The sequence below is a fragment of the Stegastes partitus genome, unplaced genomic scaffold (genome assembly GCF_000690725.1).
Source record: "Stegastes partitus isolate 25-593 unplaced genomic scaffold, Stegastes_partitus-1.0.2 Scaffold1882, whole genome shotgun sequence".
Lineage (NCBI taxonomy): Eukaryota > Metazoa > Chordata > Actinopteri > Pomacentridae > Stegastes > Stegastes partitus.
Window position 1 is genome coordinate 75,526 of NW_007579613.1, and position 14,809 is coordinate 90,334.

General features: G+C 39.6%; 1 protein-coding gene across 1 annotated transcript in view; it reads right to left on the minus strand.

Annotated features, from left to right (window-relative positions):
- LOC103373006 (SEC14-like protein 2) overlaps positions 1 to 12,901 on the minus strand; it is a 20,532-nt gene extending 7,631 nt beyond the window's left edge. The window contains exons 1-9 of the mRNA XM_008302795.1: positions 12,567 to 12,901; positions 9,407 to 9,482; positions 3,243 to 3,286; positions 2,539 to 2,601; positions 2,273 to 2,461; positions 1,433 to 1,528; positions 1,278 to 1,338; positions 1,089 to 1,172; positions 895 to 1,001 (exon numbers count right to left, since the gene is read on the minus strand). Of these exons, the coding sequence (XP_008301017.1) occupies positions 895 to 1,001; positions 1,089 to 1,172; positions 1,278 to 1,338; positions 1,433 to 1,528; positions 2,273 to 2,461; positions 2,539 to 2,601; positions 3,243 to 3,286; positions 9,407 to 9,482; positions 12,567 to 12,620 (774 nt within the window). The 5' untranslated portion in view covers positions 12,621 to 12,901. The remainder of the gene's footprint in view (positions 1 to 894; positions 1,002 to 1,088; positions 1,173 to 1,277; positions 1,339 to 1,432; positions 1,529 to 2,272; positions 2,462 to 2,538; positions 2,602 to 3,242; positions 3,287 to 9,406; positions 9,483 to 12,566) is intronic.
- Positions 12,902 to 14,809: the final 1,908 nt, after the last annotated feature.

The following is a 14,809-nucleotide window of genomic DNA, read 5'->3' on the forward strand; positions in this document are numbered from 1 at the left end:
TTTAATTTATTTAATTTAAATAACTGAATTTCCCTTCTGGGATAAATAAAGCATTTTTCATTTCATTTCATTTCATTTCATTAATACTTTGGTGGTAGTTTTAGAATTTAATAACATCAAATAACAGCAGGTTTAGGGCACCCCTGTAGCTCACCAAGCTGAGCAGGCGACCCATAAACAGGAGCTACAGACACAGCGGTCGTGGGTTTGCCTCCCGCTCACGACCCTTTACTGAGATCTCTCCCCATTCTTCTCCCCCTTTCCTGTCTGTCTCTGCTGCTCTAAATAAAGGCAAAAAGCCCACAAAAATATATATTCTGAAAAAACAGTGTGTTTAGAGCAGACAGCTTGCTCCCACCCAGATTAACAGCATAAACCATTGTAAAACAAATTAATCAACTTAAATTAAGTAATATTTAATCACAGTGTTTGTCTCATTCCTTAACAGCCAAACCTTGAGAACTTTCAGCCTTTGCAATGTTGTAACTGCATTGTTTTAAATTTCCGTTTTAATTTGATTAATCGTTCAGCCTGAGTTTGGATACACAAACTGCACAGACAGTTCTCGTTAGTAGAATCAAATCATTGTTTGGTTTTGGTCTTTTCATGGAATTTGTTAATTAAGCATCCTGAAAAATGATTTAAAGGCTTGTTTACTGCTTCTAAACTACTGGTACAAGGCTTTGCAACAATACAAACAATTATGAAAAAGATTTTACAAGATTTAAAATACCAACAGATGACTGTTTATGTCAGACTTGTCTGTGGCATCTTGCTTAAAGGAATCCATCCTCGTGAGCTAATCAAGGGCCCAAAGTATTGATTTTATATCTGTGATGGATACTCGCCTCCTCCAACCTATCAGCCATCTTTAGCACCATAAAGCAGACTCACCCTGGTCCGACAGCGAGGATCTCCATCAGGATCCGTCAGTTTACCCCCGTAATACGCCGGCAGCTCCTCTGCATCGATGTACTTCAGTAAAACCTCCTGCCAGTTCGCTGCAAAGCAGAGAAACTCTCATTTTTGTTCATTTGAATTAGGTGTGTGGATGTATTTTCTAAAACATAATGCAAACAGTTTCTCACCTCCCAGGATGTAGATCTTTTGTCGCGTGTTCTCACTCAGGAAGTGTTTGACGAGGTTGTAGGCCACTGGAAAGAGTTTGGGGGCTGAAAAAAAAATCAGATGGGATGATTAGAAAAAGATAAAAACACAAAAATAGAGGTGGAATCAATGAATCACTCCTCGTTTCATTTGTAATACAGATGCTTTACCTTTAATAACAAACAGTCTCTTCAGGCCTTCTGGGTAGTTGTCTTCAAACATCTGGAGGATCTGGTGTGACGGAAACATGGATGCCAAGAAACCTTTTAGTCTGCTGTAGTTTTGAGAACTCTGTTTTTTACACTAGATGTGTGTGATTCTGTACCTCTCCGTATGTTTCTATCGCAGGCTTCCATAAGTGTTTAAGACCGAGACCTTCAACATCGTAGATCATAGTGATTGACTCCACGTTCCTCCCCAGCTGGAAGGAAACAGTGACAGAAAGACAGAAACTTGATCTATAAAGTACAAATATTAAAGTGGCTGACATTCACGTGGCAGAGCTTGATGTAGAGGTGAAGGTTTATTCTTTGCTCCGGATGTCCACAAATTAAACTTAAGAAAGAAACTGAGCCCCAATTGCTTGAGAAGTCACTAAAAAAAACTGTCATAACTTAAAAGTTTGTGCCAAATGAATGTAGTGTTCTGTATTGAAGCGTTCCCGATGATATTTACTAAAGCCAACAGACCAACATAAAAAAAAAAAATTTAATTAAAAAAAATTTGCAAGATGTGGAGAGTAATTTCACACTGAAAGATGCTTTTTAAGTGTTAAAGAATTAACAGGACTATCTAGTCAAGTCATACATCTGTAGCTTGTGAGAAATTCAAATGCAGCGTGGCATTCTTGTCTCAAACTGTTCTATATAAAAGCATTATGAGGCCAAATCTTGTGGTATTTTGCAAGAAAAGAAAAATAACGCAAACTTTTGTGAAGATATTTCTTCACCTACCCGAGCAATAAACCCTTAAATGAACCTTCTGACTCTCATTGTGGGTTGGACTTGGGTTCAAGTGACTGAATCTGAGTGAGTCCTCAATGAGTGTTGAGTGCAGTTGCTGACTTTTCAGAGCTAAATCTGCTTCTTCCACTTCTATAAACAATACACCTCTGCCCAGGAGACATTTTAGTATCAGCAGTCTTTGAACATCGACGGTCTCTTACTCTCTCCGACTGGAGGTTACACTCCTTCTGCAGCATCTCACAGTCCCTGATCTTGGACTTGATGAAGTCTTGCTTGGAGGCCGACAAAAAGAGGCCTTTGGGGTCCACAGGTCCGATGACGTCGTACCAGATGGGGCTGCCTTCACGGTCGTGGCCACACATCCCTCCTGACAGATACTTCTCTATCACCTGCAAACAGGAGCCACTTTAAATGTCAAACGGTGGGTTCAACAACTGGCGAACGGAAAAACTGGGGAAGGTTTTACCTCTGGTGCACGCCATTCAGTGATGATTGTGTCTACTTTCATGTGTTTCCTGAACTCCAAATGCTGGAAGAAAAGATGGCTGCATGTTACATTTAAAACCAAATGAGTAATTTTTTTATAATTGCTGATGACAGACTGATTATACAGCTACAGGCCTGCCCAGGCACCATGTAGTAATTTAAGTGGCTCTGGAGGTTTTGTAGGTGGTGTAAAACCTGACCCGTCAGCAGGTAGGAGGTCAGTTATGCACCACTGTGTACACACTACACAACACACATACACAACGTTTAAACAAAATGAATGTAAATATCTGCTGGACAGCTTCATATGTCAGAGCTGTTTGTCAGTCTCTTTGATTTACAGTTCTGCCCCCTAGTGGGCAACAATCAGCTTTAAGTTGGGTAACAGTAAATCTTCTGTCATCGTAAGTACTTATTTAATCTCTTTTATCTATGTCTTATCTCCTCAGGCTGCTGTGATGACTCAGTTTGCCCACAGTGAACCATTACATCACTGCTCCTCTCTAATCTGGAGCCACTCCTGCACTGACCGATTGTGATGGAGGTAAGAGCCCTTCTAGGAATACACCGAATGGGAAGCCATTGTGGTTGTACTTTGGCTTTTAGTTGAGTTCTGCGCTGTATTTCTACAAGAGCGCTATTAATATGTCCTGTCCAACAAAACTGAGATTTCAAGTCCATTACCTTTCTCAGCATGGCCTCAGACTTCTGGACGTTGAAGTTTCTGGCTGAAAAAGAAACAGGAAACAGGAAGTAGACATGATTAAGACAGACATTCATTGTACATAGTATTTTTTTTTTTTAAACCAAAACACAGAGTGGGAAAGTTAAATTTAGTAGTGAACTTAGCAATTTTCAAAACTCAAGTTACAAAGTGTATTAATGGAGGCAGAAAAGGGAGAGTGAGAAAAAAAGGAGCCAAGAAAATATGTGCAAAAAGAGAATTAAATGCTATAAGGAAAACAAGCAGCGTAATATCACAGTGAATAGCGTCAAATTCTGTCTGCACATTTGCTTGACTGTTTACTTCATTCCAAGTTACAGAATAAATGTGTGAAAAAATCAGATAAAAAACTGAAGTGATGATTAATCACATCCTGAAAGCACGGTTCCTCTAAAGACACATGATCATTTGTGCATCATTAAACTCTGTCAAAGGATTTAAAAAAGTCAGCTGGGCGTGCAGGAAAGTTCAACAGGATCACGCTTTAGAAATCTGCTGAACCTTGTAATGAAATCTGCTTAACACAGGGAATTTCTCAAACGCTTGAAATAACAGCAACAAATAAGAATGAGATTTAGAGGGATGGAGGACCCACCACATCCTGTTTCACTGTTCTGTCTGTTGAGGCACTGGTTTAAGCAACATTGCTCCAAAAAGGGCAACTTTTTGCCAAATAATTTCAATAAAGTACAAACACAACTAGTACACTGGTTCATAAAAATGCATACAATTGTGCAGAAGTTCTTTTAAACTCTTCTCTTCTCCATAAACGGCACAGAGGCAAAATGAAATCAAATTAAATAAAATCTGAAATTCTAAACCTGTAACCAGCAGCCAAAGACCTCCTCTATTCTAACATGATGAGGATTAGAACCACGGTGTCAGTACGACTGATGCGGAACAGAGTGGACACACGGTCCACCGTCTAATGCTCCTTCTAAGGTGATTAGCTGCAGCTCACTGTCTGGGTGGAAAAGCACAGCAGCGTTGTAGCTGTGAAGTGAGACTTACAACTTACTCCTGCAGTGGATTATGCTGGAGCTAATACTGCGTTCTGGCACATTAACTGGGGCCTCGATTGCACACAGTGACTCAAACTTACAAAAGCACAAAGCTGGATCTGGGAGGTGACCGGGTTGTGTGTTATTTTGGGTCAGTGATATCCATCCAATCACCTCGCTGTGCCAGTAAACACATGTTTGAACCCTTTAACTTGAGATTATTGTGACTGCATTTTATTTTCCAAAATGTCACTATTAGATTTGTTTTGGTCTCTGGCGCTGAGAGTTAATTACCCAGACGCTGTCGACGCATTATAACGTATGCCTCGCTGTCAGTTGCTTTCTTTTTTAGGCTGTAATCCATGTTCTGAAATTTCTTTTTGATCTGGAGCATCAGAATTTCTTCTTGGATGCTTCCTAGTTTGCTCTGCCCTAGTTGCTGTAGCTTACTGTTTTCATTGTTCTTTTATTCTGTCTTTGGTAAACTCAGGTTGTTTTAAACGTGCTAAATAGATAAACTTGATTCAGTTTGATTTAATTACAACAGCAATGACTGGTAGCTCACAGAAAACGCATTGCCACCCGTCTCTTTCTTTATCAGGCTGTTTTATGTGCCACATCAGAAGCTTTTCGCGCATGCTTCCTAGGTTGCTCGGTCCTACTCCTAACTGCTGTAGTCTACTCTTCTAACAAGTTTGTCTCCTGTCTTTGGTCAGCTCCGGTCATTTGAAATGTGACTTGTAAACTTGATTTCATTTCATTTCATACTCCATCATCATGGTTGCCTCCATGTTCAGCTCAGGCAAACTAATCATTGCTAGTTGACATAAAATGCGAGAATGAACTCTAGTATATATGAATACATTTCTAATGTTTGGGAAACACTGAGAAACAATCTACAAGCCTTTTAGTGTGTGAGCAAAGTACAGATTTAAAACTCAAGTGTATGGTGAAACACAGAGATTTACCTGATGCTTACTTGCCTGATCTGTATTGTGTGAACTTGTTTGGCCTAAATCTAATGGATGTAGTCATCTATACATATAATATATTAGGGAAAGCTTTATAATGTGGCTTATAGCTGGTATTAGGTCTTCCCATACAGCTCATTATCTGACAACTATCATGCTAACTGCTAATATCGCTCACACTACTGGTGCATGTTCACTCAAACATGCAGGGACAACACACTTTGTGACAATGTTGTTGTCTTAAAAAGGCTTTTTTATCGATCAGTTGAAGCCCCCCATCATCAAAAAAAGTGAACACAGATGTTGTATTTTTATGCCTCATAAGTTGCTAAAAAGGCTAAATTGTTTCATTCGTCTGTTGCTCTGAATAGAATACAAGCTAAAGTAAAGGAAGGCAAAAGTCAACACATTTTTTTCTCAGGTCAGGCGTCAGAATGCACGCATGTGATCACAATTAGCCTAAAACAATTATCTTGTGACTAAATCTAGACTTCAGTGGTGATTAGATTAAGAAACATTTAGGGAGTTTTGTTTGTGTGGTACAAAACAAGTTGACTACTTTATAATACTTTGTATTAATGTGCTATAGTGTATCGACAGACACAGGCTGAATTGGTGTCACGTTTCCTGTTGTATGTCTCAGGGTGGAGCTCTGTAAAAGATAAATGTAATCTGGGTTAGAGTGAGAGTTATCTGAGGGCAGACCAGTGTTTTCTACGGGGGGGAGGATCATTGGCCTCCAGTACATCCTCTATCATATAGGAGGGCCTAACTGACTCTGTTGTACAGTTCAGTACACAAGAGACGACTCACTTAAAAACAAAGACAATGACAAACTCCAGCGGGCCCAATGGGCTCAGATTCATCAAGGGACTGATGTTGTATATCAGTGCCCTGTCTTTCCCACAGCGATTGTGTTTACATGGGCGACAGATTGTGCTTATGAAGCTTACCCTGGTTTTGTTTATGCTGAAGATTCAGTATTTACATGGAGCACAGAGATATCTGGGTATTTATACCCCCATGATACATACTAGTGCCCTGGTTACTGATTAGTGCTTCTGTTTGTGCTGACGTATCTGATGTTTACAACACAAACCATCAGTTTAGTGTGACATTCCTGGTACTGTTGGTGTAACCCTAAATTATTTCGACTGTGGCTATTGAAAATGAGGCCACATTAGTGTACAGCAGGCTTAGCACTGTTAAATGCCAACATCGTGTTGTGGATTTGTCTTATCCACCTTAATGCCAGCAATGGGAGTTGAGAGCAACAGGAAATATGTCCGCTTTGACCAATGTTGAGTTGTCACTGCCACTGCATAGGGCAAGCTAGCTGTGGAATATGTAATGTAGAAGCTAGAGCCTTATAAAGCAGCACATGGCTGGTAATAAGGACTTCCCATACAACTTATTATTTGATGACCCTCATAACTAAGCAGTTAAAACAGCTAAAATTGCATTTATGAGACCAGAGAAAACAACAGTTCAAGCACCAACTCCACCACCAGTGAGACTGACCATAGTGTTATACAAGCTGAACATCCATCCATCCATCCATCATCTATACACCGCTTAATCCTCATTAGGGTCGCGGGGAGGCTGGAGCCTATCCCAGCTGACTTAGGGTGAAGGCAGGGGACACTCTGGACAGGTCGCCAGTCTTACAAGCTGAACATTTGCAGGAAATAAAACTTCACAAAAGCAAAGTCGAAGCAGTGCAGATAATTTGTGTTTCTGTTACATGACTTGGCTGAACAGGGCTACAAAAATCTGCCAAGTGTGACTAAATATTTCAAGTTATCGTGCTATTATGTCTGCCATTTAGCAGGTCTGTCAGTATGTCTTGGTTATAAATGAGGTAAATCTGACATTAAAACGCCTCAGTTCATTCGGTCCTAACTCATTTTTAATCAGTGGCCTGCCTGAGTTGCTGAACTGCAGTAACTGAGTGGAGACTAGAGGCTTCTCTGTGCACAGCTGCCTTGTCACATCTACTGATAGTCTGCATGAGAGGTGTGAGCTTCAGAAAACAATCTAGGTTACACTCTCACCCTTTAAGAACCTGCATGCTCATTGGTCCTCGTGCCACCCACCACCACAAGTAAACTCCTAATCTTTAAGAAACACTGAGAAATGATGAAACATTCAACGTTATGCAACACAGGTCTGAGCAAAGCACACGTTAAAAACCTTCTGAGGCTTGAATATAACGCATGGAATCATTTACATAAATAAAATGTATAAACCAAAGCCTTATAATGTAGCTCATGGCTGGTATAAGGACTCCCCATACAGTTTATTATCTTATAACTCTAACACTAACTACCAATACCCTCATACCACTGTTGCATGTTTACTGAAAATGTAGGGTCAAAACACTTTGTGACAAATAACATTACAAAAAAAAAAGGATTTTCTGCCATTTATGTGACTAAAAAGGACAAAGAAAGGCAAAAGTCACAACATTTTCTGTCATGTCAGGAATCGGATTACACGCATGTGATCATGATTATCCAAAAATGATTGTATTGTGACTTAGAAATCAGTGGCAGTCAAGGAGAATGGCTGGCAGCAGAGTTTTTTGCTGTGTGCAAATCAACATTTCGAAGTGAGGAGCTACCTTTACTCATTTTAAATCAACATGATGAAAAACGATTCAATGTACAAAACATTAATCTGCACTATTAGGAAATTATCATCCGTATGTGTGTAGGAACAAACCAAACAGGTCAGGTTTATAGTGTGTTACTCAGTGCCAATAAGAAATGTAAAAAAGTAACCTGAAGCTGAAGCTGCACCTGTGCAGGTAGTTGGATGTTGAAGATGTTTACACGCAGCAATAATAGCATCCTGGTTTCTTTTAGAGGGCTTTATGTATGACAATCTGATTTCTCCAAACCAGGAACAGGCTTATCTTGGTTTCTGAAATCAGAATGTGATCTTAACAGAACTAATCAATGTACACACTCTCATTAGATCATGTTGTTTTCTTCTTTTTCAAGGACCAGGAAACAGACACTTATGCCCAGAGTATAAACAAAGTCTGTTTCGACAAAGAGGCAACACATCTTTTCACTGATGCTCTCTTTGCCTGTAATTCAGTGTGGTGCCCACAGTCATCATTTCAGGTCACAAGTCAGCCTGGGATACAGGAGGGACTTTTTCCCCACTCAAATTCATTTCAGATGAAACCACTAGGTATGAAATGTATTTAATAGCCAAGGAGAGCTGCATTAAGACGATTACTGTTCATGTGCCTCATCAGACACTGCGTCCTGTGTTCAGAGGAGTTTAAACAGGGTCTGTGTATAAAGAACAAAAATCCGCCATTCAGTTCCATCATTAGTGCTCACTGTGTCACCTCAGGCTGTTTGCTGTAAATCAATAAACTATTCACACAGCCTGAATGGCAATCATCTTTACATTCATGCCCACAGTGACATAACTTGAGTTATTTAGAGCATACATCCCCCCTAACAGGCCTTCATTGTCCACGTTTGGAGCTGTGGCGCTCAACTTTCTCAGACGTTTTACAAGCGCCACGGTCATTTAGTTAGGCCTAATTAAAGGGAACAATGCGCCCTCACTGCCGCTCTGAATCCTTCTTATGAAACTCGCTGTCATCAACATCCAGGAAACTCAAACCCAGGAGAGCAACAGAAACACAGCAGCAGACGGGCTGTTGCCATCGTAGTGCACCTTTAATGCGATTAGCTCTGGATTAGCCTGATACGCAGAGTGCTAGATCTCCGCCTCAGAACTAATCAGAGCAAGGCCTGCTTCAATCACTACTTCCTGTTTCATCCACGACCTCAACATGCCCCAGGAAAATCACCCTCCGAATCAGTCAACTTTACTTTGAAAGGGGCCCTGAGTTCTCCTTAGGCCCGCTGCTAGAACTTGACCAGCGTGTCGAGACTCGACAGTTCAACGTGTGTCTTTCTCAACCGTTGCAAACAGCGTTTACATGAGTTGCATTATGTCCTTTCATGTAATAAAACCCTGCAGCTTCTGCTTTTTTTTGCACAAGTGCAATGTCACCAACAGATTTTCCCCGTGACTGCATGCAAATGATGACAGACACAACCACAAACTGACCATGAAGAAGAAAAAATATGGAAGACGCTTCTGCTTTTGCTGTCAACTCACCTCGGAGCCATCGTAGCAGAAAGTGGTCGTGCTGCGCAGGAAGCTGAGGAAGAATATCTTGTATCCTCGCTCGAAACTAGAAGAAGAAGAAACATGACTTTCAGAGGAATCTACAACCAAGTCTTGAAGCGGTGAAGAGCTTTTTCATCTCCTCAAGGCCAAAAGTATGTGGACATGGAAGCATAAGGGCTGCAAAATAATCCGCCAGTTGTTTTTTTTGATCAACAAATTATTCATTTGGATTAAAAAATGCCTAAAAATGTCCCATCTACAGTTCACAACCTAAAAATGCTGTAATAGAAGAAAAATAAAAACAAATATTAAAAGTGGAGTTGCTAATAGATAATTGTTTATCTCCACTGTTCTGGTTTTAGAGCGACAGGTAGGGCAGAATAATTCATTATGTTTCATTTAAATTCCAGTTTACAACGCCGCATTAGCAAATCGCAAAGGCTGCAACTTCTGACTCAGAATTTAAACTGTCAAGCAGTGCTTCTGACATTCCTAGACTTATTCACACGTTTTCAACCTGCTACATGGTGAATATTCAGCTAAAACAAACTGCAATACCTCTCAGGAAAATCACAATTTGCGATTTTGTTTCAGCTAAAATTTGTTCGTGAGATGTTGTGCAGAAAAGCCTCAGCAAACATTTCATTCCAAAGGTTTTGGATGAGTAGAAGGACTCTGTGCAGACTAGTTGTGTACTCCCACATTAAAACCTTTTCTTTCAGGATCTGGCTTAATGCACACCGGTACAGTCATGTCGAAACAGGAAGGTCTCTCTCCTAAACTTTTGCCTTTAAGTTGTAATTACTTCAGAGTCACTGTGCTGCAGCATTAAGATTCCCCTTAAACCCTTAAGTCCTGGGCTGTTTTGTGACATATCCACCTGAACAAGATGAATCAGAAACAGCTCCACAACTGGAAAGCTGAAAGATGGATAAAGATTTAGACACACGTGAGAAAAGGTTTAAATATAACGAGTCTCCTGAACCTTATAACATATTGTCATTTTTATTTCTGCCAAATCAAAACTCTAAATTCGAGCGTGAATAACATCCTAATAACACTGATTTATTAAACTTGCTGTCAAAATTCTCAGCTGTAATTTCACAAAATCTGATCCAGCAGATATGAATCACAACAATGCCACGCCTATTTTAATCACAGGGGCATCAGGTAGCTTCTTTGTTGAATGTGCAACGCTCTGCAGCTTCTCATGCTCTAATAGCAGGTCTGCTCACTATGAAAAAACTATGAAAAACAACAGGTGGACAGGTTTTTCCACACAGCATAGAGCATAATTCACCTCTCCAAACATACAGATGACAGACTTCAACTAAAATGTTAACACATATTGTATGACAGCAGCCTTTAACGGGGCTTTACATGTTGCAACTAATGGCGTCACTAATTGCTAATGAGTAATATGTGATAGATACACATATAATAAGCTGCCGTTAAGACAGCATGAGTCTCCCTGGAAAAGGTTTGATTCAGAAGTTGAGGGGACACAAACGGTGTCTGACATTCTTCAACAAAAGAAATAATCTCTTAAAAAGATTCATGCAATTTTTTTGCATATATTTGCAGAAGAAAATGTTTATTGTGCATTTCATATGTAACAGAAAATATCTGTACTGTATTGTATTCAATCATTAAAAAGCACATTTTGTCTGAATAGCACTGTTCTCTGCTGCTTTGGCATTGACTAAGCATCTCTAGAATTAGATTTAAATTTAATTAATAGCTGAGACAACTGATTAATTAATATTCATTTAAGTTGCTAAAATTGTCAAGTCATCCCTGATTGACTGTTGAAATCAGTTCAGGAGCTGCTGCTTATGGTAAACTGTACCGTCTTTGTGCGAGCTGGAATAATGAGAAGTTTGAAGATATATTGTTGTTGAATTTGTCAGGTTTTACTTTTAAACGTCACCTGACTGTTCAGCAACTAGATAACTGTCAGTTGCGTATCAATGAAAACATGATGAAACAGTTTTTCCCTTCAACTCTCAGTGGAAACGTTAATATTAATGGTCAACAATATCACAAACTGCTTCACACATCAGTTATAGGATGTTGAAAATAGTAGGTGCCAGTTTACCAGTTTAGAGCTGCAACACTTAACTGGAAAAAAAATAATTTGCGGCAAATTTGATCTTTTTGGTCATTTTTTGTGCAAAAAAAACAAAACAAACATCAGCTGCTGGTTCAAGCTTCTTAAAGGATTTTTTGCATCTATGATGAAAACAACAATTTGGGACTGCTCTGGACATTTAACTACCTACCAGCTGTAAAAGATTTAACACGCGTTTCTTTAATTGTTGCTATTTCATACATTTTAAATAGACTATTGTGTGATATCACAGGGCTGCAATGTGCTCCTTACTGATTTATTTACTGATCCATGAGCAATTAATCCAGTTTATAAACTATGTACAAGTTTGAAAGATCAGAATGTTCAAAAAGGCAAAACATTACATGTAGGGAGCTGGAATCATGGCATAGAGCTGATATGTACAGCACAGTGTTTGACCAGTAAATAAACACACATGCATGCCACAAAAGTCACAATTAGATATTTTCTTCGAATCACTTAGTCCTCGTGTTGTTGTGTTTTTGTGATTTTAACTTTTTTATTCTACACTGTCATTAATTCACTTATATCCTCATGTTTAAGTATTTATTGTGACTCCTATCTGTCTGTAAAGCACATATGTATAAATTAATTAGCATTTATTCCGGATAGGTTGAAAAGTGTAGGTTCAAAAATTCAACAGTGTTCCCACTAACTTGAAGATAACACATTTTACTAAAAGCAGCAAATTCCTCAGTGATTCTAACCAGTGAATAAGAGATGTTTACTTGGTAAACGAGTTTAACAATAATAGATCAATTAAGATATGTAATAAAAGTCTCAGCTCCAGATTTTATGAGGCAATGTTGGCTAAGCAGTTATGTAACTGCTCCAGTGGTACAAAGAATATATATAACGGTGAGGAGATGAGATAAGACATGATATTACCCCTTCACAATAAGATTGCATTAAGTCGCCTGAAACAAACCACATTTGACAAATTAGAGTGTTAAGGCATCATCATCATCATCTACGTGTTTAAATGATTAGACATGATTATGATAAATATTAGATCACCTGCTCCAGAGCTTCAGCCTGTTTAGGACTCAGGTCTCCCACTCTCCCACTCATGTCTGCGTCCTGAGGCTGTCAGATGAACCCAGCAGCTCCTTCAAAGTCAAACGTGCAGACAGAAGGAGGAAGAGCACCGTCACCGTGCACCGTGGCCGCCGGCTCTCTGTCTCTGACGCCGCCCCGGGATGCTCATTCGCGGCCGCAGTGTCCTGATGGTCCCGCTGCCTGTCAGCTGCCTGCTGCAGGTGAGCAAACGAGCAGGAGAGGAAAAAAAAGAAAAAACGTAAACAGGAGTCAGTCAGCGCCTGTTGGAGCTTCAACCGGCTGACTCGGCCAAAGACAGGACAAATAAGAGGAGGGTCACTCTGTGCGAGAACGAGGAGAAGCTCCGCCCCCTGTTTATTAGCCCCTTACACAATAAACAACAGACACGGATTATGTCATTCAACACGTCTGTAGCCATAAAACATCAACTTAGTAACTTAGTTCAGTTCAGTGTGCCTTATTAGCTTAAGTGCCATGTTAATAATATAACATCCAGAGCATCAAGGGTGGTTCAGTTCCTAAACTAACCAAAAAATACAATTTATTAGGTGGAATAAAAATGATTAAAATGAGCAGTAAAAATGTGCCATATTTATAATAGACTATGGCAAGATAATTGTCACATTTAATAATGCTGTTTATTAATTAAATGATTTAGAATAAAACCACATCACTTAATTATGTCTTCTTGGAGAACTCACTGGAAACGAGGGGCTTTAAAGCCAAGAAGCTTTTTTTGCACAATCTTTGTTGGGACAGATGAACTGAAGTCTTATTTAAACCAATCAACTGAGGATGCTTTGACTGTATATCGCCAAAATAGTGCAATAATCACTTGCTAAGATGAGAACTTTATCATTAATTTTCACCAAATAAAATACAAAAAGACATCAGGCGACTTGATAAGACTTTTATTGAGAAAAAAGACAAACATCATTTGATAATCGGTGCTGAGTCAGTGAAGCCAGCCTATGCTTTGTTGGTGGAGCAGCTCATTGGATTCATTAATACTACAGACAGTATGCTGGCGGTATGTGGCTCTTGCAGAACTTCATTAAACTGATACGACAAAAATGTGAACTGTGAAGTAGAACAGGTAAATGTTTAAGGATGTGCAACTCTGACTGATCCATGTCCATGTCAGAAAAATGAGCCTTATCAAAGTCCTGCGAAACAATCCTGCAGTAAAATCAGATTTCATTTAGATAAGCTAAATGTGAGACTCACAGTCCTGTCAATGGTGATTAAACAAAGTGTTTTAGTGACTATACAGGAGTTTTTTTGTGATATTTATTATAACTGGTATTCATGTTTGTCAAAAAAACTACTAAGCTGTACTGTTCAGAGATTTAATAAGCTGACTGTTGCACTTTACCTTACACGTAGAGATCTGAGGAGAAGCAAACACTGTAGTCCTCAACTGTTGAGTGATTCATCCCCAGTTGAAGACAATAGACGATCTTTGGTAGTACGAAAGTGTCACACATGCGCACTTACAATAAGAGAGGTTTATAAAGTTTGCATTTTGGTTTGATGCTGTAGTAAAATTAACACCACGAGCTACTGCTACTACTTTTTAGTTTTGTTCAGTTGCCGTTGTTTTTGTTCAGTTTTTTTTCGTAAATGATCGATGCGATATGAAAGTGGTCGCACTGCGCAGATGCAAAATGGAACAGGTAGAGGTGGCTCGATTTTTAGCCTTCAGAGCTCACAGTAAAGAAAGCATCTGAGTTTAATCACGCTGCCTGTTCATAAAAGTGACATAAATTTTAAAGTTTTTTACGGCATCCAGCTGCATTTACTTCGTGTAGACTCGGGTCTTTAAAGCGAAGAAGGAAGTGTAGGACAATACTTCTCTCGGTGCTCATTTCGTCTCTGTTAGCAAGAAGTCAACGTCAAAAACTGAACGTTATCGGCAGAATCTTGTCCTAAAGTTAAACAGTATTTAAAATCAGATGCTGATGATCACATTAATATCGAGAGCGAATATGTTGTTATCGGATTTAAGTTTTGTAATGGTTAAAAGCGCCTCCTGAAGAGTTTGTGTTCAAGATAACAATCCTCTTCCTGTTTCCGGGTCGGAGCCGGAAGCTGCGCTGCTTGTTTACATTGTTCGGGGAGCTGCGAGCGAACAGGCGAGCCAACCCGCTGCAGCTCCTCCGAAAATGAAAGCTGACAGCTGATCGGGGTTTGTATGTTTT